We start from the raw sequence: 23,757 nt of genomic DNA on the forward strand, positions 1-23,757 counted from the left end.
TATATATATATATATATATATATATATATATATATATATATATATATATATATATATATATATATATATATATATATATATTGTGTTAAAAATGTCTATCCTTATTAGGGTTTACTACTTTTAGTAATTTAGATAATTTAAGTCACATACATATATATTAAACTATGACTTTATTGGAAAAAATTCATAACCGCGCGAAGCGCCACTACAATATTTTAGGCCTATGTTTACCCGAAAAATGGATAGAGTTGAATTTATACGTAGTTTCAAGGATATGTGGCGTAACTTAATACAAATTGTAAGGATAAATATAAATATAAATATGGATTGCAAAGAATGCAAAATAGATAAGGTTGTAAAGAAAATGAATCTTAGGACTCAACAAGTAGAATCAATTTAAGAAACTTGAAAGAACGATTCTTTACTATGGGAGAATATAGTGTTTTTATTACAATGTAAGCCTGCGAGAACTTGTCTTTTCATAAATGATAACCATACTCTTTATAGTAGAGGGACCTTGCTCTAAGCATAATAAAAAATACTCAGTGGGAGACCCACGATAAATCAGCTTTTCCACAATTTCTGCCAAGATTCTCGCTAGTGGGATTGCAACGGCTTTTGTCTGTGAGCTCGATCTTGCCTCAAGCCCTCGATCTTGGTTTGAGCTCGATTCTGACTCGAGCCCTCGATCTTGGTTCGAGCTCGATTCTGACTTGAACTCTCGAATTGATTTGGGGTCAATGTTTGTTGGTCTCTGGATCATAAGCATGATAGCTTTACTTTGCATCATAGTTCTATTTGAATTCGAGCTCGATAACGATGTCGAACTCGACATGGATCGGCCCCTCGGGTTCGAGGCTTGTCTGTTCCATCTTCGGAATCTCACTTTCATCGATAATCGTTCGAACTCGATCGGACGAGCGAAAACCGAAATCTATTTCGACCGTATACAGCCCGCGATCACACTTTTTTAAGTTACGCTTAAAAAGTGTAACCAATAATATCTATGAGACCGTTTTCCAAGTGTGGCCTTTGGTTAGAGTCTTTGGCCACGAGTCCTACGCTTACAAAATGTTTTTAAAAAGTTTAAAGACTACGTTTTTTAATCGTTGCTAAATCATAATATTTTTAGCAACACTTCTTACTTATATGGCAACGTTTTTTCAGCGGTACTAAATTGTATAAAGTGTACCCTAAAGTTTCCTAAAAAAAATTTACCTTGAAAGTTTACCCCAATATTACGCGCGCGGCTATTCTCCCCAATTCTAAAAAATAGCCAGTAGAAAGTACCTTTTAGGAATAAGCCAAAAAAGAAATTAAACCCTAGAATTCAATCTTTTCCCAATCTTAGGTCCAAGACGCAAATACCTTCATCTCTTTCTGCAAATTCTTCCAACCTCCCATTGATTATGACCAATCATCTTCCCCGTTTTATTTAGATTTAGAGGGTGTTTGGCTAAGCTTATAAGCTGGTCAAATTGGTTTATATGCACATTTTGATTTATCTATGCGTTTGGTAATTAAATATCCAAAGTGCTTATAAGCTAAAATCAGTCATAAGTCATAAGTTGGTCACCCCCAACTTATGGCTTTTCAGCTTATACTACCTATGTTTCAGTTTATATGAACTTATTTTCTTTTTGGTCCGTTCCAAAAAGAATGACCCATTTCTAAATTTGAAAACAATATTGCTGAAACTTACAATTATACCCTTAATGAGAAGCTTTTATAACTACACAAATACTCTGGACCCCTTTTTGAATTGTTTGAACCACAAATTACAAAAGTCTTTATTTTTTCTTAAACTTCGTGCCTAGTCAAATATGTTCACATAAATTGGAACGGAGAGAGTAAGTACTTTTAGTTTGACCAAGGTTTTTACTAGTTTATCCTTAATAATATTTCTTAATTCACAAAATATTTTTCCCAAAATATGTTTTCTAACTTTCTTTTCATTCCATATTCTTTGTTCATCCTTTTCTTTACAAAGAAACTTTTTAATTTATAATCTTTTCTAAAGTTTTTAAGGATATTTTAATTATTTTAACAAAAGAACAACTTATCAATATTTTTCTACTAAACACATCAACTATTTATTATCAGTTTCAGCACACATATCCAGACACGTAAATGCTTATTTAAAAAATTAATTTCAGAACTTAAAAATATTTTTCAGCACTTCAAGCATATCAGTTATTTATAATCAGCTAATCCAAACAAGCTCTTAATACACAAAATTATGCTTATATAAGCCATCTGATTGAGAATATTCATTTTATTTTTCTTTTGATATATGATGCATTTGATTTTAGTTTACTACGGCAGAGGGGACAAGAAGATTGTCAAAGGCAAACACTTCAATCTCTCCTTTAGGAATGTAAGTTTTCCTGAGTCGAACTTTTGATTTTGCAGGTTTTCATATTTTGTTTTAGTTTAGGTTTTTCAGTGTTCTCTTTTTCTTTTTTTTAATTAATGGGGCTGAAAAGAAAGTAATTTTTGGTGTTGTATCAATTTTGGGTATCTTTGTATAGTCACACACATATACACACACACACACACACACACAAAGTTTTCAACTTTATTTTTTTAATTTCATATTTTTGGGCTGAAAAGAAGTACTAATATTTAAATTAAATTTCCGGGCATCAAAGTTTTCAACTTTTTCCTAATTTCGAATTCTTGAACTGAATGAAACTAACTTTTGTTGTGTAATTTGAGTATCAAATTTTTTAACCTTTTTCTCATATTCATGGACTAAAAAAAGTAATCTTGTATTTTAACGAATTGGCAATGTATAGAAATCTTAATACTGAGAGATGAAGGTTATTCAGTCAAATTGGTTCTTTTATATTTAATATGGATAAATATTATCTTAATTATTTGATATTTCCTTGAATATGGGAATATAGAAATTTGACACTGCTATTTGCACATTTCTTGCCTTTTCTTTTTATTTTTTCTTTTGGTTTCATGTTTACTATTTTTCCAATTCCTTTGAATACTGATGGGAATTTGATCCCATTATGTTGGTATGATAAATGCGATTATTTTATCTTTCAGAGGGGTATCTATATTGGATTTTTATTTTTTAAATTCGTCAATAAAGCTTATTAATTGGTGGATTTTGGACTAATTAGTATGTATACAGTTGAGTAATATCTTAACTCTTTGCCGAAAGAAAATTATATTACTTCCTGTCTTTGTTGTGCGGATCCTAATAATTTTACTTCTTTTGTCGAAGAAGATTAATCAATACACGTGAAGTTGGGTTTGGCTTTATTGAGTATAGTTATTATTAATACATTCATTATTGTATTGTATAATGTATAAGCTAGCAGATTTAGTTAGTGTTTAGCCTAGTTAAGTGGTTAACTTAGTCAATAAGTGGTTAGCTTAGTCAACATCTATAAATACTTGTACGGTTAATGAAATCAATACAAAGTTCTCATTACACAAACAATGTCGGTGTTTTCACTCTCTCTATCTCTCGCTCCCTTTCTTCTCTTCTATGAGAACACTCTAGAGAACTCCATGGAAGCCCTATCATTCTGAGCTTGCATGCAAAATTGTTAGGCTTAGCGTAAATGTCACGACTAAGTAAGAAAGTCTTATCATCATTTTACAACACATTATTTTGAAAACTTACCCTTGACTTTTAGGATTTATTTGCACAATATAGTTAATACATAATTACTATTATATATTTATTTTTAGGAATTCAAATGTTCCGTCCAAGCTAAGTAATAGTAAGTCGTGCTGCAAACGAAGTTCTTAATAGCTACCCAAAGTTGCAATAATAAGTCGTGCTGCAAGCTAAGATCTTATTATTATATTTCCATTCTCTTTAGCCGAAAAATACTTTTTGCGGAGGTGCTACATGGACAATTCTTGTTTGTTATTATGATTCTTCCGTTCAAAGCTTTCTGAATCCTTTGCATTAGCAGTTTTATGAAGGAATTATTTCTATGAAGGAATAAATGAAGGAAATGAGGAGAGAAGAAAAGCGAATTATTTTTAGTCAATTGATACACAACAATCCTGAATTTAATATTTTAGATATTCTAGGGTGTGCGGGATCTAACCTTCATTCACCTGTTGATGCAAGTAGTGCACGGAATGTGAGAGCACAAAATTTTCCCCATTCTTCTAGCTCAACTCATGCACCGGAGCTTGAAAAGGTATTTGTATTCCACGACCACAAAATAAACAATTTATCTTAACTTATACGAATATGCTTTTCTAAAATATTTGCTTTCGAAATATTAAAACAATTCAAAGTGTGCTTGATTCTCAATTTTTCTTAGTCTGGGGTTGCTTCTCTTGTTGTTCACCTACTTCTATTTTTTAGAGTTGAATTTATTTGATGTCTTCTTGGAAAAATTACATCTTCTCTAAAAAAATGTAAAGTGGAGCTATTCTCCCTAGTTTCTTGCAAGCAGGTCAATGTTGGTATCATTTTAGTATTTGTGACTTTTTTTTCTCTCCCTTTTGATTTTTAGCCCTCAACTCCCTACATTTATTTCAATACCAGTTTTATCTTTAAAAGGTAATGGTTAGGCATTTCTCTAAGTTTAAATTGAAAAACAACTCAATAAATCACTTTTGCTCAGTGATATGAAATTCTTAGTTATCAAGTAAGGTTTAACTCATGTTTTACTTTTCACAGCCATTTACTATGATCTGATGTGACCAACTTGATTTTGTTGGCAAGAGAATCCTGTTTTAATTACTTGGATTTGTATAGTTTGACTTGTGTTTAAATGAATTTATATCTACTCTAATGTTTTTGTCTTGGCATTATTGGTGCAAATCTATACGGCAAGGCTTAATTATTTCTAAGCAATTTAAAATTTAGGCATTAACTATAGAATCTTAAATTTTTAACAATCAATTTGTAATATTTATCTCTGAAAATCAAGCTTGGAAATCTCTTGCTTTGCATTTAGAGATCACGCTCTAGTACTTTTACTCTCTCAAGTTGTTTCAGCTCTTCTACCTGCAAGATACAAGCAAAATATTGATTTGAGGTTTATAAATCTGGTGAGAGATAGGCGGCCACTTCGCGATATTGTGCCAATTCCAGTTTTGAACTACCGCAGACTTGTTTCATAGTTTTCAACTGAGCGACAGACCCGACGCGACTGACAGATAAGCCGACGTTAATCGCAGGTCTAATTCCACGATAAAAGAGCTCTGTTTCCAAACAGATTTGTCCATCAGTAATGGGGATCACATTGGTGGAAATATAGGCCGATGCGTCTCCAGCTTGTGTTTCAATGACGTGTAAAGCGGTCAAGCTACCTGCAAGAATATCTATCCTAGTAGGAAGATGGAAAGAATATACTATACACTATAGGAGAGTCAAAGAATAGGCCTGTTGGAACTATATCAAGATGCAGAAATCATAAGAGAAGAAAAGTTCACAGAAGGTTGGGAAATAGTACGCCCGGTTCACCAGGTTCTACCACTGCAGGGCGTCTTTTTAATTCTTTTCTTTCTTTAGTTTCTTTCTTAAGTAGCTTATCCAGGAGTATTTAGTTTCTAAGATACAAAGCTATAGTTAGATGACTTTATAGATATGAAAAATTTAAAAGTGACTTTAGTGGGTTATTTTCATAACTTAGATGATCATTTAAAGAATTAATTCCTTTCTCTGTTATGAGCTCTTTTGCAAGTTTGATTTCAGTCTTTTCCAATTGAAGATGTTGATGTTGTTAGTAATGCATTTGACTTCATAAACACCATACATAGTTAAAGAAGTTTGTAAACGAAACTACTTGTAATCACACCTACGTATTTTTAGTAATGAGATAGATATCTTAACCCAATAAACAAAGTTGTCCACTTACGTTGTAGTTTTTGTCATAGTTTTATTAGTTCCTAGTAAGTCGAATATTGCTTCAACCAGTACTTACTAATATATTGGTTTCTTTCTAATTTTTACTTTCATTTTGAATGTGTAGGAAAATGCGGGTGATACAATTGAAAATGGCAGCTAATACTCAATTTGATCTTTTGAAGTAAATGATGAAGAATTTTTGAAACACGTGATATTTATTAGTCATGAGACTATATGAATGAATTCATTTTTGTATAAATCCTTGCTGTGCGTATATTGGAACATTACTTTATTAGTATGGATATACACAAAATATGTTTCTTTTTTGAGATTTATTGCAAGCATATGAAATTATTATTTTTTTGCTATATATTATCTAATTTAATGCTTGAGATTATAATATCTATGCGTGAAATAGATGTGATTACAACAGTTATGGCTCATACGGTAGCATATCGACAAATGTCATTATTATTACCTTCAAAATGTGACCATAGAGAGTACTAAAGTGGCATGTAAAATGACAAAATCGATGCTTCAAAATTGTTGCTTTAGAAGCCACGCTTCAGAAGCGTAGCCTGTAAGGTAACAAAGGTTACACTTCACAAGTGTAGCTTTAGGCCATGGAAAACGTTGCCATATGAGGTAATACAAGCGTGGCTTTTGTACCTTATCGGTCATATTTTTGAAGCGTGGCTTTTAAAGCAACACTTTAAAAGTATGGCCTTAGGAAAAAGGTTACAGTACTTTAGGCCATTCCCAAAAAGCGTTACTTTAAGATCGAAAAGTGTGGCCTTTGATCAAATGCCACAATTTTTGCTACTTTAGGCAACACTTTATAAGGGTGGCTAAAGACCTAAAATATTGTAGTGTGCGGACATATTTACTAGTTGGTTAAAAGGGGGGGGGGGAGAGGGGAGGGGGGAATTAAAAAAATAACCAGATTTATAACTGGTAATTTAAAAATAGTCGCAATTTCAAAAGTAATCAAAATCTAGCCACTTTTTCATGTAAAGATAAAATCTATACAAAAACACCCTTAAAAATCCGAAAATATTCCAACATATTATGCTGGTGTTTGAACTTTTTACATATGAGCTTCCAGCATAATGTGCTGGAATTTCATAATTTGTTGGAGTTCCAACATAATATGTAGGAAGTTTATATGCAAGAGCTCCATAATCTAGCATATTATGTTGGAACTTTCCGTGTGCTGGAATTCCAATATAATATGCGAGAAGTTTATACGCAGGAGCTCCATATATTATGCTAGAACTTTCCGTGTTTCAGCAAAACGGTGACTATTTTTTAATGATGTTGTAAACGCTAGCCATTTTTCTATTACCAATTCAAAAACTAGCTAGCTCGTGATATTTTCACTTAAATGAGGAATTATAAACCCAGATAAAAATGTAGGATTATTTCATCCTACGTTTGGTAGAATTCTTAGTTCTTATATTAGTAATCCCAATCCAAAATTGTTTCTACCACAATTATGATCTCTCTCATTTTTAGAAACATTTGTGGGGAAGTACAATTGGAGTACTTCCCAACATGTTAGCATATATTTTTTTTCTTACCTAATTTAGCTTATTTTGTATAAAATTTGAAACATCTCTTCACCTATTACCAGTGTATTAAAAAGATATGTGTTAGAAACTTATTTGTCTACCTGCACAAGATAGGGTAAGGTTTCGTCTATACTACCCTTCCCAAATCTCATTTGTGAAATTACACTAGGTGTGTTATTATTGTTATTGTTGTTGTTAGAAACTGTTTTGAGTGTATTTTTTATGATTATCATCATAGATTTAAATATTGTTGGGTGAATTAAAGTGAAAAACTAAAAAATCAATTATTGGGGTTTTTAAAAACTTGAAAACTCATAATTTGATTTTGTGGTTTGTGGAAATATTGACAAATTTGTGACCGGGGCTCGTTGGGATGTCATTTTGAAGTTGTGGTTAACCTTTGAACATGTTCGGTGAAGATTTAAGCTATTTGGTGATATTTTTGGTGAGCTGCAGGTCGTAGGAGACGAAACTTGTTAGGATCGGGAATACGGGTAGTGCGAAATTTAGCCAAACGACGGTATAATGATAATAACAAAGACAATGGAAGTTGATAATAACGGCAATTAAAGAATATAAAGAAGACACAAATTTAACGTGGTTCGGTCAAGGTGACCTACGTCCACAAGCGGGATGAGCAATTTTACTATACCAACAAGAGTACAAAGTTAGAGTAAATACTCTAATTAATCCCAAATACCCCAAGAGAATAACCTCACAAGATCACTCCAAAGAAAGGGTTCACACAAGTGTTTCCCAACACTCACTCTCTTACAAAATACTCTATAATGAAATAAAGGAGGAGAAAGAAAGACAAGAGTGAAAAACTATTGAATTGGTGTGTTTGCAAATGGGGAGAAACTCCTCTATTTATAGCAAAAAATCCTTGGCCTAATAATAGATATTATGTCATGAACCATAAATTTGTTATAATAGATATTATGTCATGGCAAATGTCATGAAAATTTGGCCATATTACAAAACTCAATTTTTCATATAACATTATACTGCATTATAATAAGTATATATAATATTGTATACCTGGTGTATAAATACTATTGCAAAAAAGGGGAGGTTATGTAGCTATAAACTTAACTATATGGCTACGTGAGTACAATATAATGTGTTGAGTTATACTTTTGTGCAAATCTCTTATATCGCAAAGAGAATGTGTGTTGTCCACTGACTTTATATCGCATTCGCCAAGATAGCAGGTGTTGTACCCATACAACAACACCAACAACACCAACATATCCGGTATAGGTGCTGTACTCATTTATCTATACTATATTAAAAGCATGAAAACCCTTAACGAAATATCGTTCGCCTTTTATATCCTTTAAAAAATAATTTCACACTAGACATAATAGTCATTTAATTATTTTTCTAATTTGTAGAATTTTGAAATCAACTAAAGTTCTACTTATTATACCTTTCCTTCTTTGGGCTACGTAAAAAGTATACCTCAGCCAACATGTAACTAACGTGTATATTTTATCATCCAAAGCAAAGCTAAACTTCAACTGATAGATATTCTTCAATAAATTTAAAAGCAAAAAAAAATTAAAAAAGACTTTGAATTGGATATTACATTACTTAATTTAATTTTAAAAATATAAAATCAGTAAGGCCCTTAGAGAAATAATACTTGCCTTTTATATCTTTTAAAAATAAAATTCACATTGGACAGAATAATCATTTAATTATTTTTCTAATAATAAGAGTTTAAAATTAGCTAAATATTGACATTATTTTTTTTTAATATTTAGGAATTTGAAATCAACTAAAATTTTACATAAATAAATATTTCCTTAGTTGAACTTCTATATAATGAGTCCTACATGCAAGCTATAACATGACATGTCAAAACAATTTTCTTTTCTGAGGGAAAAAAAAACATAAGGTTTCGTTTATCCTAATTTTGAAAGAAAATATTCAAATTAAACTAATTTATTCTACTCACTATTACAAAAGTATGAGGAAAAAAACAGGAAGACCAACAATTAATACTGTGATTACAATTAGTGTTAAGTAGATGCATATTTTATTAGCATATTGAGCATGAAAACCTAACAAAGCTAACGAATATAATGCTAATAAATTAGCATTTTCTAATTCCTTATGCTATTCAACGAGAATACAAATCATACTTGTCACGACCCCAAATTCCCTCCATAGGATGTCGTGATGGCATATAGTCTTTAATACTAGGTAAGCCTATCAATGCGGAATAATAATAAATATCTGAAATAAATAAACTACAATTCAAACAATTTCAACTCCCAAAACCCGGTAGAAATAAGTCACAAGCTTCTAAGAATTTATTCTCTATATCTCTATACATCAGAGTCTAAAGCAAATAAGGAAGACAACATAGTAAGATAGAAGGGGACCCCGGAGTCTGCGGACGCTGGCAGATATACCTCGAAGTCTCCTCGTACAGCTAGTTTGCTAATGCGTGGTCTGATAAGATGTAATTGTATCTGCACAAAAAGATGTGCAGAAGCGTAGTATGAGTACACCACAGCGGTATCCAATAAGTGCCAAGCCTAACCTCGGTAGAGTAGTGACGAGGTCAGGTCAGGCCCTACTGGAGAATAAATAATGGCATGGTAAAATGTTTAAACAATATTATAAAATAAAATGACAATGGAAATGAATCAAGTAGTATGTCACATTTAATGACACCAAATAATGGCAAATAATTTCTCATGGAATCAAAACAGAATTCCTTTCAACTTTATGAAAATCACAACAATTAATCGAAGGCAACTATGGCCATAAATTAATATCAACAAAGGCACTATCGAGGTACCACCTCGTAGTCCCAAATCATAAATAAATTCACAGTATCTCATTTCCTTATCTCACCGCGGGAGCCTTCATAATTTGTTTGAAAGAAAATATTTTTTCCGAAATAGCATCCCGCGTTTTAGCCATCCTTATCACACCGCATGACTTCTAGTAGTTTCCCCCTACTAGCCACGCATAGCCACCCTTATCTCACCGCATGCGTTTCATTACCCAGACCTTATACCACCGCATGCGTATCAATATCACAATATATCATAATTTGCACCTCAGGTGCTCAAATAATTTAACTTGCCAAAATAATTCAACAACAATATTTTTTCACAATAAAAAACTCACGGCTCATGTCAAAATAATTCAACAATAATATTTTTTCACAATAAAGAGCTCACGGCTCATGTAAAAATAATTCAACAATAATATTTTTCCACAATAAAGAGCTCACTGCTCCATCACAATGAGTACGAAAATCTTACAAAAATATTCAAAAGTAAATAATTCAGGAAAATAATATTTCAAAATATTTAATATATTGCTTCAATATCAAGTTTAAAAATGTCAAATACTTCATATTAATAATATTTAATTTAAAAAAAATCATCCTTCAAATAATACACAGAATAAAAGAAACCAAGTTCCAACTAAACAGATAAAATAATTAGCAGGAAAAGGTCAAGCAAATTTAAAATATAAATATTAAATCAATAATAAAGAATATAACAAAATGAAATAATTTAATTAATGCGCAACAATGATCTACACAATTTAAAACATAATCTTTCACATTTAGCCCGTGTACACACTCGTCACCTCGTGTACACGACTTTTCACACATTACAATTATCAATCCTAGGGGGGATTTCCCCCACACAAGGTTAGACAAGTCACTAACCCCGACTTGCTCCAATTTAACCAAGTATTATGCTTTTTTCTCGATTTTCCGACTCCGATCGACTCGTATCTAGTCATAATTAATTCGATACAGTCAACAAAAATTATAGTAATTAATTTCATAAGAAAATATTATATTTTTCAATAAAATCCGAAATTAGCTCAAATTTTGCCTGTGGGGCCCACATCTCGGAATCCGGCGAAACTTACAAAATCCGATAACCCATTCAATTACAAGTCCACCCATACCAATTTTACCAAATTCCGATAACAACTCGACCTCCAAATCTTAAATTTTCGTTTTTGAAAATTTTTGCAAAAATCATGATTTTTCTTCCATAAATTCACGGATTCATGATGTAAATGAGTATGGAATCATGAAATATAATCAATATAGGATAAGGAACATTTACCCCAATGTTTTCCCCTGAAAATAGCCCAAAAGTCGCCCAAGAACCGTGCACCAAAAATCCAAAACGAAATAAAGGAAATGATCATTTTTGGTCCTTAAGTTTCTGCCCATCCGTCACTAAAAGTTCATTTTTCATCACTAAAAGTCCACAAGAACTTGCTTGTACCAGCCTTCCTTCAATCAATCATAACTTTATGTACAAATGTCCAAATGATGAATGATTTAACTTTCTGGAAACTAGAATCAAACAAATACAATTTTCATGTTTTGAAACTTTTCCGATTCCTTATGAATTGCTAGATATAAGCTTCCAAAATCGGTTGCACGTATCAGAAATTTCTGGCGAAACTGCTCTACCAGCCTTCATTCATTCCATCATAACTTTCTATACAAATGTCCACATAATGAATGGTTTAACTTTCTGAAAACTAGAATAAAAAAACTACAACTTTCATGTTTTGAAAATTTTCCGATTCCTTACGAATTGCGAGATATAAGCTTCCAAGATTGGCTCCACGCACCAGACATTTGTCCGAAATCCATTCCGTTTACCTTCCGAAATCCACCCGAGACCCTCGGGATCTTAACCAATTATTACAACATATCCCAAAATACAATACGAACTTAGTCGAGGCTTCAAACCATATCAAACAACATTAAAACGACGAATCGCAACTCAAATCAAAATCTATGAATTTTGAACTTTCAAATTCTATATCTTGTACCGAAACACATCAAATCAATTCGGAATGACTTTAAATTTTGCACACAAGTCATAAATAACCTAACAGACCTATTCCAATTTTCAGAATCGGATTCCAACCTCGATATCAAAAAGTCAACCCCCCGGTCAAACTTCCCAAAAATTCAACTTTTGGCATTTCAAGCCTAATTCCACTACGGACTTCCAAATAAAATTTCGATCACGCTCCTAAGTCTAAAATCACGATACGAAGCTGTTGGAATCATCGAAATTCTATTTCGGGGTCGTTTGCACATAATTTGACATCCGGTCACTATTTGAACTTAAACTTTTAATTTTTCATCAAAATTCCATATCTCGGGCTAGGGACCTCGGAATTTGATTCCGAGCATACGCCTAAGTCCCAAATAATGATACAGACCTACCGGAATGGTCAAAATACTGATCCGAGTCTGTTTGCTCACAATGTTGATCAAAGTCAACTCAGATGAGTTTTAAAGCTCTAATTCACTTTTTAATTCATTTTCACCTGAAAACTTTTCAAAAATTTTTACGGACTGCGCACGCAAGTCGAAGAATGATAAATAGTACTTTTCGAGGTCTTAGAACACAAAATAAATTATTAAATTTAAAGATGACATTTTGGGTCATCACATTCTCCACCTCTAAAACAAACGTTCATCCTTGAACGGAGTTAGAAAAAGTACCTGAGCTGGTGAATAAGTGTGGATAACAGCTACGCATATCATGCTCGGTCTCCCAAGTCGCCTCTTCGACCGGATGACCCCTCCACTGAACCTTCACAGAAGCAATGTTCTTTAACCTCAACTTTTGAACCTGCCTATCCAAAATAGCCACTGGTTCCTCAACAGAAGATAGATCCTTGTCCAACTGAACCGAACTGAAGTCTAACACATGAGACGGATCGCCGTGATATTTCCGAAGCATGGAAACATGGAATACCGGATAAATCGCAGAGAGACTAGGTGGTAGTTTAAGTTTGTAAGACACCTCCCCAACTCGCTCAAGAATCTCAAAAGGCCCAATATACCTAGGGCTCAACTTGCCCTTCTTCCCGAACCTCATCACACCCTTCATAGGTGAAACCCGGAGCAATACCCGCTCACCAACCATGAATGCAACATCATGAACCTTCCAATTCGCATAACTCTTCTGTCTAGATTGGGCTGTACGAAGTCAATCCTGAATGAACTTAACAATTTCCAAGGCATCCTAAACCAAGTCTGTACCCAATAGCCTAGCCTCGCCCGGTTCGAATCAACCCGCTGGGGACCGACATCGCCTACCATACAAGGCCTCATACGGAGCCATCTGAATGCCTTGATTGGCAACTATTGTTGTAAGCAAACTCCGCAAGTGGTAAGAACTGATCCCAACCACCCCCAAAATCTATCACACACGCACGAAGCATATCCTCCAGTATCTGAATAGTACGTTCGGACTGCCCGTCCGTCTGAGGGTGAAATGTTGTACTCAACTCCACACGAGTACCCAACTCTCGAGGTACAGCCCTCCAAAATCGTGAGGTAAACTGTGTATCCCGGTTAGAGATGATAGATACCAGTACATCGTGAAGTCTGACAATCTCACGAATATATACCTGAGCCAGCAACTCTGAAGAGTAAGTAGTAATCACAGGAATGAAATGAGCTGACTTGGTCAATCTATCCACAATCACCCAAACTGCATCGAACTTCCTCTAAGTCCGTGGGAGCCCAACAACGAAATCCATAGTGATCCGCTCCCATTTCCATTCTGGAATTTCCAACTTCTGAAGCAATCCACCCGGTTGTTGATGCTCATATTTCACCTGCCGAAAATTTAGGCATCGAGCTACATATTCCACTATGTCTTTCTTCATCCGCCTCCATCAATAGTGATGTCTCAAGTTTTGATACATCTTTGCAGCACCCGGATGAATGGAGTACCGTGAACTGTGAACCTCCTGGAAAATCAAGTTGTGCAAACCATCTACATTTGGCACACATAGCCTGCCCTGCATCCGTAATACATCTTCATCTCCAATAGTGACTTCCGTGGCATCGCCGTGCTGAATTGTGTCCTTAAGGACAAGCAGATGGGGGTCATCACACTGACGTTCCCTGATACGGTCGTAAAGAGAAGACTGAGAAACCACACAAGCCAAAACTCGGCTCGGCTCGGAAACATCCAGTCTAACAAACTGGTTGGACAAGGCCTGAACATCCAAGGCTAAAGGCCTCTCTGCTACCGGTAAATATGCTAAGCTGCCCAACTCTCCGCCTTACGACTCAAGGCATCGGCCACTACATTGGCCTTCCCAGGATGATAGCGAATGCTGATATCATAATCCTTAAGCAACTCCAACCATCTCTACTGCTGCAAATTAAGATCTTTCTGTTTAAACAGATGTTGTAGACTTCGGTGATCGGTGTAGACCTCGCAATGGACACCGTTCAAATAATGCCGCCAAATCTTTAAGGCATGAACAATAGCTGCTAAATCAAGGTTGTGTATATGATAATTCTTCTCATGCACCTTTAACTATCTGGACGCGTAGGCAATCACCCTACCGTCTTGCATCAATACTGCGCCGAGGTCAATACGCGACGCATCACAATACACAATATAAGACCCTGAACCTGTAGGTAATACCAACATTGGGGTTGTAGTCAAAGCTGTCTTGAGCTTTTGGAAGCTCTCCTCGCATTCCTCGGTCAATCTGGTCTTAATAGTTGTTCATAATCAATTACAAAATCGTCAATTAACTTCATGTTAACAAAAATCTCATTTCAAACCTTCACAATACTGATAACGAGATACGAGTCATGAAGACCTCATAATTATTTACCCGAATTAATGAGTCACATTTAATGTCACTTGGGCGGGAACCTACCTCGTAGGTTAAAACTCAATAATTACAACACAAAATTGGCAAGTATGCAAAGAGAATTTCATATAGAATTTTCAAATAAACCTAACAGGCATGACTCCCTATTAGTACTATAGTACAAATTAAAATTCACAAGGGAGAACTTAAACACAAGAATTTTCCTCACAAGGATCTCGTCCTTATATAACTTCCACCGCAGCTCGTAGCCCGGTTTAAACATATCAGTTTATATTAAAATGCGAGGATCTCGTCCTCGGTTCTGAATCACAAGTAATACGCACATCGTGCCAATCAAAACTTTTCATTTGCTCCTTCTAAATAATTTTCGGTAAACAAAATCACAACACATAATGAACCCCACACCGGTAGGGCATATAATTCACAATTTGTAATTAATTATCCGTAAATTACCTAAAAACTTACCGAAATGAGTAACCGAAATCCACATTTAGCCTCACAGGTCTTATTAGTGACCAACATGGAATGATAGGTGTAGTTATCTCCATAGAATCTCCCAACAGGAGTAAACACATAAGTAGATTATAGAATTATGAAACTCACTCATAAGTGGAGCACAATAGGAGGACTCGACTTGATACTCAGAACCGAATCAAGTTAAGGAAATTATTCCTTTCTATTATATCAAGGTCGTACCTGTAACAATACCAACTGATGTAGCAACCTCCGCCATACCATAAAACAAATATATCAACAGCTGGGTCTCCACCTCTAGGACGTCTTCTACCCGTCTGTCCTCCACCCCTAACTGGTCGTGTGGGTGGTATAGTAACTGCAATAGGGCACGTAACCTGAGTGCTTTGATGAAATAAGTCTCTCCCAAGTTTGGGACAATTTTCTCATGATGTGCCTAATATCACCGTATTCATAACAACCCATTTGCGGGTTAGGCTGCTCATATTGAGTCTGTGCCAGATAACTGGAATAACCATTGTAGGAACTCATGTCGGTGGTGCATTAAAAGAACTTATTGGAGCACCCCGAGTAATCCGATGTGCGGACTGGGCTGGCCGACTGCCCGAGCCCCCGCCATAATGATTTATACTTGCAGAGTAGAATCCACTGAATCCCCCAGAACCTCGAGACGTCTTAGTCTCCTTAGTTTCCTTTTTTTTCTCACCCCGAACACACTCTAATATCTTGGCAATTTGTACAACTAACATAAATGAAGTATCAGCTTGTAGCTCCCGAGTCGTACAAAATTTTACGATAATAATTGAGTCCTTTAATGAGTCTGTGGACTCGCCCTCTGGTTGTAGGAAACAAAGTCGGAGTATGACAGGCTAACTTATTGAACTTGATGGCATATTCTGACACCGTCAATGGTGACCTGGCGCAACCATTCAAACCCTATGCGCCATGCATTATGGAGTGTTCGGGAAACAAACTCTTCCAAAAGTGTTTCTGAGAACTAAGCCAAGTGGGCGGTGTTGCATTGGCTGGTCTGCTCTCTTCATAGGCTTCCCACGAACACCGGTGGAGAATTATCTCTCCCAAGGCAAATTTCTTCTTTTGTTATGCTAACTCAACACTATTGAGCTGACCCATTTCTTAACATACTCTTCGATTCTTCTTTGGGGTAACTCTTACCCCTATTTATATACAACGATCACAAAAGTAGAGCTCCATACAGACAAATCTTGTCACGAACCACATAGTCCAGACTCTCGTCAACAAGTGTACTTCCTCCGAAGCACCCCAAAATCCGCGATAGTGACGTCCATGCTGAGTAGACCTTCTACAAATTTAGAGTTGTTTCTATAACTCCTTTGGTATTGAAGTATAGGATTATTAAAGAGGCGGACATACCGCAAGTCCCAACCTTATCCTCTACAAAATCTCACGCCTTAAACATGTGTAAATGTTAGGGATATAATACATGACCCCGCAATCCACCCATTGATAGTGGATGGCGTGAAGTCATAGGTCACAACGTCTGATGATCCACAATAATAACCTTCACAACTCGTATAAATCAACCAGATGCCAATGTCTGTTGCACCCCGCACATGATTCACTAGGTGATCTCTCAATACGCCCGCATCTTTAGTCGGAACCACATGTTAAGGCAATGTTTGAGCATCTCTAGCTCCCTCGTAGTCCATATGCGGCATCACGAACCGTTGACGCACAACTCATACCGAGTGCGCAATGTCATACACGAGTGGATACAAAGGAATATGAGATATATGTTTCAAGCTAAATCAATGCCGCACGATAAGGAATCAAAGAAGTGAATATTTTCCTAACAGTTCCATAGCCTCCCGAAGATAAGTATAGATGTCTCCGTACCGATCCACAAGACTCTACTAAACCTGCTTGTGACTCATAACACCTATGAACCTAGAGCTCTGATATCAACTTGTCACGACCCCAAATTCCCTCCGTAGGATGTCGTGACGACACCTAGTCTCTAAGACTAGGTAAGCCTATCAATGCGGAATAATAATAAATATTTGAAATAAACAAACTACAATTCAAACAATTTCAACTCCAGAAACCCGGTAGAAATAAGTCACAAGTTTCTAAGAATTTATTCTCTATGTCTCTATACATCAGAGTCTAACGCAAATAAGGAAGAAAATATAGTAAGATAGAAGGGGACACCGGAGTCTTCGGACACTGGCAGATATACCTTGAAGTCTCCTCGTACAGCTAGTTTATTGATACGTTGTCTGATAAGATGTAATTGGATCTGCACAAAAAGATGTGCAGAAGCGTAGTATGAGTACACCATAGCGGTACCTAGTAAGTGCCAAGCCTAGCCTCGGTAGAGTAGTGACGAGGTCAGGTCAGGCCCTACTGGAGAATAAATAATAGCATGGTAAAATGTTTAAACAATATTATAAGATAAAATGACAATGGAAATGAATCAAGTAGTATGTCACATTTAATGACACCATATAATGGCAAATAATATCTCGTGGAATCAAAACAGAATTCCTTTCAACTTTATGAAAATCACAACAATTAATCGAAGGCAACTAAGGCCATAAATCAATATCAACAAGGGCACTATTGAGGTACCGCCTCGTAGTCCCAAATCATAAATAAATTTACAATATCTCATTTCCTTATCTCACGGCGGGAGCCTTCACAATTTATTTTAAAGAAAACATTTTTTCCGAAATAGCATCCCGCGTTTTAGCCATCCTTATCACACCGCATGACTTCTAGTAGTTCCCCCTACTAGCCACGTGTATCAAGCCACCCTTATCTCACCGCATGCGTTTCGATACCCAGACCTTATACCACCACATGCGTATCAATATTACAATATAAAATAATTTGCACCTCAGGTGCTCAAATAATTTAACTTGCCAAAATAATTCAACAATAATATTTTTTCACAATAAAGAGCTCACGACTCATGTCAAAATAATTCAACAAACGGCTTATGTCAAAATAATTTAACAATAATATTTTTCCACAATAAAGAGCTCACTGCTCCATCACAATGAGTACGAAAATCTTAAAAAAAAAATATTCCGGAGTAAATAATTCAGGAAAATAATATTTCAAAATCTTTAATACGTTGCTTCAATATCAAGTTTAAAAATATCAAATACTTCATATTAATAATATTTAATTTAAAAAAAAGTAGCCTTTAAATAATGCACAAAATAAAAGAAACCAAGTTCCAACTAAACAGATAAAATAATTAGCAGGAAAAGGTCAAGCAAATTTAAAATATAAACATTAAATCAATAATGAAGAATATAACAAAATAAAATAATTTAATTAATGTGAAACAATGATCTACACAATTTAAAACATAATCTTTCATATTTAGCCCGTGTACACACTCGTCACCTCGTGTACACGATTTTTCACACACATTACAATTATCAATCCTAGGTGGAATCCCCCCCCCACCACAAGTTTAGACAAGTCACTTACCCCGACTTTCTCCAATTTAACCAAGTATTATGCTTTTTTCTCGATTTTCCGACTCCAATCGACTCGTATCTAGTCATAATTAATTCGATACAGTCAACAAAAATTATAGTAATCAATTTCATAAGAAAATATTACATTTTTCTATAAAATCCGAAATTAGCTCAAAATTTACCCGTGTGGCCCACATCTCGAAATCCGGCGAAACTTATAAAATCCGATAACCCATTCAATTACGAGTCCACCCATACCAATTTTACCAAATTCCGATAAAAACTCCACCTCCAAATCTGAAATTTCGTGTCTTAAACATGTGTAATTTTTAGGGAATCTTTCAGTACCACATATATACATTTCAGGCCAAAACTGATATAACACATGACCCAGCAATCCACCCATTGGTAGTGGACTCCCCACTCGGTGTGAAGTTATAGGTCACAACGTCCGATGATCCACAATAATAACCTTCACAGCTTGTATAAATCAACCAGACGCCAACGTCTGTTGCACCCCCCACATGATTCACTAGGTGATCTCTCAATGCGCCCGCATCTTCAATCAGAACCACACGTTTAGGCAATGTATGAGAATCTTAGGCTCCCTCATAGTCCATCTACGGCATCACGAACCCTCGATGGACAACTGATACCGAGTGCGCAATGTCATACATGAGTGGATACAAAGGAATATAAGATATATGTTTCAAGCTAAATCAATGCCGCACGATAAGGAGTCAAATAAGTGAATATTTCCTAATAGTTCCATAGCCTCTCAAAGATAAGTACAGACGTGTCAATACCGATCCGCAAGACTCTACTAAACCTGCTTGTGACTCATGACACCTATGAACCTAGAGCTCTGGTACCAACTTGTCATGACCCCAAATTCCCTCTGTAGGATGTCGTGATGGCATATAGTTTCTAAGACTAGGTAAGCCTATCAATGCGGAATAATAATAAATATCTGAAATAATTAAACTACAATGCAAACAATTTCAACTCCCAAAACCCGGTAGAAATAAGTCACAAGCTTCTAAGAATTTATTCTCTATGTCTCTATACATCAGAGTCTAAAGCAAATAAGGAAGACAACATAGTAAGATAGAAGGGGACTCCGGAGTCTGCGGACGCTGGCAGATATACCTCGAAGTCTCCTCGTACAGCTAGTTTACTGATGCATGGTCTGATAAGATATACCTGGATCTGCACAAAAAAATGTGCAGGAGCGTAGTATGAGTACGCCACAGTGGTACCTAGTAAGTGCCAAGCCTAACTTCGGTAGAGTAGTGACGAGGTCAGGTCAGGCCCTACTGGAGAATAAATAATGGCATGGTAAAATGTTTAAACGATATTATAAGATAAAATGACAATGGAAATTAATCAAGTAGTATGTCACATTTAATTACATCAAATAATGGCAAATAAATACCTCATGGAAACAAAACAGAATTCTTTTCAACTTTAAGAAAATCACAACAATAATCAAAGTCAACTGCGGCCATAAATCAATATCAACAAGGGCACTCCCGAGGTACTGCCTCGTAGTCCCAAATCATAAATAAATTCACAATATCTCATTTTCTTATCTCACCGCGGGAACCTTCACAATTTATTTTAAAGAAAATATTTTTCTCGAAATAGCATACCACGTTTTAGCCATCCTTATCACACCGCATGACTTCTAGTAGTTCCTCCTACTAGCCACGCGTATCAAGCCACCCTTATCTCACCGCATGCGTTTCAATACCCAGACCTTATACCAGCGCATGCGTATTAATATCACAATTTGCACCTCAGGTGCTCAAATAATTTAACTTGCCAAAATAATTTCTCAACAGTATTGTTCCACAATAAAGAGCTCACGACTCATGTCAAAATAACTCAACAATAATATTTTTTCACAATAAAGAGCTCACGGCTCATGTCAAAATAATTCATCAATAATATTTTTTCACAATAAAGAGCTCACGGCTCATGTCAAAATAATTCAACAATAATATTTTTTCACAATAAAGAGCTCACGGCTCATGTCAAAATAATTCATCAATAATATTTTTTCACAATAAAGAGCTCACTGCTCCTGTCAAAATAATTCAACAATAATATTTTTTCACAATAAAGAGCTCACGGCTCATGTCAAAATAATTCAACAATAATATTTATCCACAATAAAGAGCTCACTGCTCTATCACAATGAGTACGAAAATCTTACAAAAATATTCAGGAGTAAATAATTCAGGAAATTAATATTTCAAAATCTTTAATACGTTGCTTCAATATCAAGTTTAAAAATGTTAAATACTTCATATTAATAATATTTAATTTAAAGTAAATCAACCTTCAAATAATGCACAGAATAAAAGAAACCAAGTTTCAACTAAACAGATAAAACAATTAGCAGGAAAAGGTCAAGCAAATTTAAAATATAAACATTAAATTAATAATGAAGAATATAACAAAATGAAATAAATTAATTAATGTGCAACAGTGATCTACACAATTTAAAACATAATCTTTCACATTTAGCCCGTGTACACACTCGTCACCTCGTGTACATGACTTTCCACACATTACAATTATTAATCCTAGGGGAATTTCCCCCACACAAAGTTAGACAAGTCACTTACCTCGACTTGCTCCAATTTAACCAAGTATTATGCTTTTTCCTCGATTTTCCGACTCCGATCGACTCGTATCTAGTCATAATTAATTCAATACAGTCAACAAAAATTATAGTAATCAATTTTATAAGAAAATATTACATTTTTCAATAAAATCCGAAATTAGCTCAAATTTTGCTCGTGGGGCCCACATCTCGGAATCCGACAACCCATTCAATTACGAGTCCACCCATACCAATTTTACCAAATTCCGATAACAACTCGACCTCCAAATCTTAAATTTTCGTTTTTGGAAGATTTTGCAAAAATCTTGATTTTTCTTCCATAAATTCACGGATTCATGATGTAAATGAGTATGGAATCATGAAATATAATCAACATAGGATAAGGAATACTTACCCCAATATTTTTCCGTGAAAATCGCCCAAGAACCGTGCTCCAAAAATCCAAAACGAAATGAATGAAATGACCATTTTTGGTCCTTAAGTTTCTGCCCATCCGTCACTAAAAGTCCATTTTACGTCACTAAATGTCCATTTTTTGTCACTAAAAGTCCACCAGAAACTGCTCTACCAGCTTTCCTTCAATCGTTCATAACTTTATGTACAAATATCCAAATGATGAATGGTTTAACTTTCTGCAAACTAGAATCACAAGACTACAACTTTCATGTTTTGAAAATGTTTCGATTCCTAATGAATTGCGTGATATAAGCTTCTAAAATCGGCTCCACGCATAAGAAATTTCTGGCGAAACTGCTCTACTAGCCCTCATTCAATCCATCATAACTTTCTGTACAAATGACCAAATAATGAATGATTTAATTTTCTGGAAACTAGAATCAAACTACTATAACCTTCCAAAGTTGGCCCCATACACCAGAAATTTCTGCAACAGAAATTTCCAGCAGCCTTCTTTGTCCGAAATTCATTCCGTTTACTTACCGAAATCCACCCGAGACCCTCAGGACCTTAACCAATTATACCAACATGTCCCAAAATACAATAAGAACTTATTTGAGGCTTCAAACCACATCAAACAACATCAAAATGATGAATCGCACCTCAAATCCAAATCTCTGAACTTTGAACTTTCAAATTCTATATCTTGTGTCGAAACACATCAAATCAATTCGTAATGACTTTAAATTTTGCATACAAGTCATAAATGACATAACAGACCTATTTCAATTTTCAGAATCGGATTCCGACCTCGATATCTGAAAGTCAACCCCCCGGTCAAACTTCCCAAAAATTTAACTTTTGGCATTTCGAGCCTAATTCCACTACGGACTTCCAAATAAAATTTCGATCATGCTCCTAAATCCAAAATCACCATACAGAGCTGCTGGAATCATCAAAATTCTATTCCGAGGTCGTTTGCACATAATTTGACATCCGGTCACTATTTGAACTTAAACTTTTAAATTTTTATCAAAATTCCATATTTCGGGCTAGAGGCCTCGAAATTTGATTCTGGGCATACACCCAAGTCCCAAATCACGATACGGACCTACCGGAACTGTCAAAGTACTGATCCGAGTCCGTTTGCTCAAAATGTTGACCAAAGTCAACTTAGTTGAGTTTTAAAGCTCTAATTCATATTTTAATCCATTTTTCACATAAAAACTTTCCGAAAAATTTTATGAACTGTGCACGCAAGTCGAGGAATGATAAATAGTGCTTTTTGAGGTCTTAGAATACAAAATTAATTATTAAATTTAAAAATAACATTTTGGGTCATCACAATATGAGTTGTCATTAATAATAATAATAATAATAATAATAATAATAATTATTATTATTATTATTATTATTATTATTATTATTATTATTATTATTTCCAACAAATGACAACGCCCTATATTTATATATGTTAAGTTATTTGTTGTAAAATATTAGATCAACATTACTCATTTTTATACTTTATATTGTTACTTATTGTCACACCTCCTTCTTCCCGAGAGGAATATGGGAGTTTTTTCCAATTAAAGTGGCATTAATTGAAATGGGATTAATTATTTAATTTAGTGTCGCCACTTGGAATAATTTTATGGTGTCCCAAGTCACCGGTTTATTTAAAAATCCCAAATCGAGAAAATT

The 23,757-nt window shown here is 34.9% G+C and overlaps 1 protein-coding gene across 1 annotated transcript in view; it reads right to left on the reverse strand.

The window, feature by feature from the left end:
• Positions 1 to 4,942: 4,942 nt before the first annotated feature.
• LOC142169091 (uncharacterized) overlaps positions 4,943 to 23,757 on the reverse strand; it is a 39,826-nt gene continuing 21,011 nt past the window's right edge. Inside the window, exons 2-3 of the mRNA XM_075230298.1 lie at positions 5,102 to 5,318; positions 4,943 to 4,996 (exon numbers count right to left, since the gene is read on the reverse strand). Coding sequence (XP_075086399.1) covers positions 4,943 to 4,996; positions 5,102 to 5,318 — 271 coding nt within the window. The remainder of the gene's footprint in view (positions 4,997 to 5,101; positions 5,319 to 23,757) is intronic.

Source organism: Nicotiana tabacum, chromosome 14 (assembly GCF_000715075.1).
Source record: "Nicotiana tabacum cultivar K326 chromosome 14, ASM71507v2, whole genome shotgun sequence".
NCBI lineage: Eukaryota > Viridiplantae > Streptophyta > Magnoliopsida > Solanales > Solanaceae > Nicotiana > Nicotiana tabacum.